General features: G+C 40.8%; 1 protein-coding gene across 1 annotated transcript in view; it reads left to right on the forward strand.

The window, feature by feature from the left end:
- Positions 1-3,361, forward strand: part of RIPOR2 (RHO family interacting cell polarization regulator 2) — a 97,709-nt gene that overhangs the window by 75,655 nt on the left and 18,693 nt on the right. Inside the window, exon 19 of the mRNA XM_007116231.3 lies at positions 2,561-2,763. Coding sequence (XP_007116293.1) covers positions 2,561-2,763 — 203 coding nt within the window. The remainder of the gene's footprint in view (positions 1-2,560; positions 2,764-3,361) is intronic.

The following is a 3,361-nucleotide window of genomic DNA, read 5'->3' on the forward strand; positions in this document are numbered from 1 at the left end:
GTTGCGGAGCACAGGCTCCGGACGCGCAGGCTCAGCGGCCATGGCTCACGGGCCCAGCCGCTCCGCGGCATGTGGGATCTTCCCAGACCGGGGCACGAACCCGTGTCCCCTGCATCGGCAGGCGGACTCTCAACCACTGCGCCACCAGGGAAGCCCGGTAATTTTTTTTTTCCCCAAGTCAACAGCTGGGCTAAGATTCGCCTTTTAAATGACTTCTGGACCTTTAACATTAGTAAGCCCCTTGGCAATGAACCAGGGATTTGCTAAGCACATCCCAGTCATCCAGCAGGGGTGTACCATTAACAGGAAGCTGGTAAATGATTTAAGACTGCTGTAATTTCTTTCCCTCATTAGTCTATTTGCCACTTGTAGGATCAAGCCCGCAGGCAGTGTTATTTTATGTTGCCCTTTTTGGTGGCACTTTCATAATACTCAGCAGAAGTGAGGTTCAGAAGAAGGCCAGTGGGGTGACAGATTGGGAAGGGAAAGGAGGAAAAGATGAAAAACCAAATCTAAGGCTTCATATCCAGGGATTGAAGAGAACAGGCACCAAGGCAGGGGTGCGGCAATGAAGCTCCGTATTGCCTTCTTGTGTGGCCCTTCGAATATAAGAAATAAAGTCAGTATCTGCAGTGAGTGAAAACCTCTTTGGGAGTGGAGCCAGGCAGTAAGGGGCTGGTCTCTGGTTCCCAAGTTTGTGCTCTATTTCTCCAGCCGCGCTTGACAATGGGGCAGTGGAGGGTGGGGAGGGGAGGGAGTGAGGTGTGTTCTTGGGAGTAGACGGGTTGGCACAGCGCTAGTGGCTAGCGCTTCTGACCCTGACCCAGACCCGGGCTTAGCCCTTCTCTTTCCAGAACATTAAACCCTGCGGCACCATGTTCAGCACCGTGATTGGCATCACAGGGAGAAGAAGAAAATCTTCCTCCACCCAGGGCCACTCCAGCCTGAGCACGGGAGTCTGGGCTTAGCTCCCACTCCATGCTAGTCCAGAGTGCCAGAGAGGGCAAGCCTGGGCGGGAGATGCCTCTGATGGAAACTGAATAATATAGAAATTTACTCAGAAAATGGATTTTTTTTTTTTTTTTTAGAAAATCGATTTAGATTGTGACAAATTTAGAATCAAGAAATGAAGAGCATAACAAAGTGAGACCCTGGGGTCCTAAACCGCATCCCCTTCCTCCTGTTACACAGCCCTGGAGAATGACCATGGGAAGAACTCTAAGCCTTTACTTATCTTTTTTTCCCCTTTCTTTATACAAAGAAAAGCCCTTCCTTATACAAAAAAAAAAAAAAAAAAAAAAATTTAGAAAACATGGAGAAGTATGAAGGAAGAGATTCAAATCACCTATTCTCCTATTTTTAAAATATAATGTGTTTTTCAGTTGATTGTGCGCTGGTTTTAAATTTCAAAATTGTGATTACCCATTATGGAATATTATATCCCGGTTTTTTAATTTGACATTATATCCCATGTTATTAATTCTTTGAAACGTTTTTTACTTTTATAATATCCCTGCATTTAGATGCATACTAATATATTTGATTATTGTTGAATGTTTAGGTTGTGTTTCTGTTACTTATTTAGCTGTTATACATAATATTATCTGGAGACTTTTTACTAGAGTGTTTATTTATAAAACAGTGAAGTTACCAGAACAACCACAACAGGAGAAATGGGAAATTAAAGCAAAAAAATCTTGATCATTCACAAATTTGTTCATGTGTAGAGGATGTGGCTCTATCAATGGAATGTGAATTTTAGGTTATATTTTCCCATCTGCACGGACCAGATACACTCTTATGCTAATGTTTTTGTGGCTAATGGATGCCCATGCTGGATCTCTAGTTAAGGATTAGAGTACATAGAGCATGGTCAGTTTGTCCAAATGGAACTCAGAATCCTGTTTTTTATCATATTGTCCCCATATTCCAACCAACTGGATTTTCCATCAGGGTCCAGTTTCCTGAGTGCAGACAGAGAGAAGGCTGAGTCAGGGGTCATTCAGGGTAAGGGTTTTGCCAGGCAAGTATGACTGAAATACAGGGGGCTGGGGACTTCCCTGGCGGTCCGGTGGTTAAGACTTCACCTTCCAATGCAGGGGGTGCAGGTTCGATCCCTGGTTGGAGAGCTGAGATCCCACATGCCTCACAGCCAAAAAACCAAAGCATAAAACAGAAGCAATATTGTAACAAATTCAATGAAGACTTTAAAAATAAAAAGACAGTAAAAAAAGAACACTGTAAAAACTGTTTACTTGTATTTTCTTCACTATTATTTTTACATGTGACTGTTTAATTCATCTCTAAGTTATTATAGTAGCCATTATGAGGTGGAAATCCACTTTCACTTTTTTCTCATATGATTCTTCATTTGCCTTGATATAGCTATTTGAATAATCTGTCCTTTTCTCACTAATTGGAAACATCGCCTTTCTAATATGCTAATTTTCATATATCCTTGGGTCTGTTATTATGTATATCCTTGAGTCTTATTTATATTTTTAATGAGCAGGTTCCTTTACTGTCAGAAGGTGACCTCTGTTTTCTTCCCACTCTCCAGTTTCCATGGTTCAGACTCTGCAGTCACTGAGAGATGAAAAACTGCTACAGGCCATGAGTGACCTTGTACCCAACAGCCTCCCGGCCCAACAGGAAATACTCAGGACTCTGGCTCTGCTCTTAACTGGGGATGACAGTGGAGTTAGTGAGGCTGTGATGCTTTACTTGGCAGCAGCCTCCAGAAATGAGCATTTCAGGGAAAAGGTAGGGCATGAAATGATGGACATCAAGGCAGAAGCTTGTTTAATTTTATGCCATTTACTATTAATAGTTTGTCATCTTTTCCTTTATAAAAATAATTTTCTGTCACTTATTAATAATATATATTCTGTAAAATGATTTAAACTACAAAAATATACTGAAAATAGTTAAGTACCTGTAGGTCCAGCCCCCAGAGAAAACTGTTAATAACTTAGTGTACATTCCTTCAGATTTTTTCTATTTTATCCATGCTAACATGGATAATTATTTTTTTCTTAAACGAGATCACACTATTCTGTTGTGCAACTGATTTTTTAAATGTAATATATCGTGGTTATTTTCTTTCCATGGCAGAACGTATCAATCTACTTCATTCTATTTGATGGATAAATGGCATCTCAGTATATGAATAACCCATTATTTTCTTATTCCATATTGATGAGCATTTGTATATTTTCCAACTCTGAAAAATATTATGATGAACATACATATGTATGTTCACGCACATGCATTTCTTTTTTTTTTTTTTTTTTTTTTTTTTTGTGGTATGCGGGCCTCCCTCTGTTGTGGCCTCTCCCGTTGCGGAGCACAGGCTCCGGAC

Source organism: Physeter macrocephalus, chromosome 18 (assembly GCF_002837175.3).
Source record: "Physeter macrocephalus isolate SW-GA chromosome 18, ASM283717v5, whole genome shotgun sequence".
In the NCBI taxonomy this organism is placed as follows: domain Eukaryota; kingdom Metazoa; phylum Chordata; class Mammalia; order Artiodactyla; family Physeteridae; genus Physeter; species Physeter macrocephalus.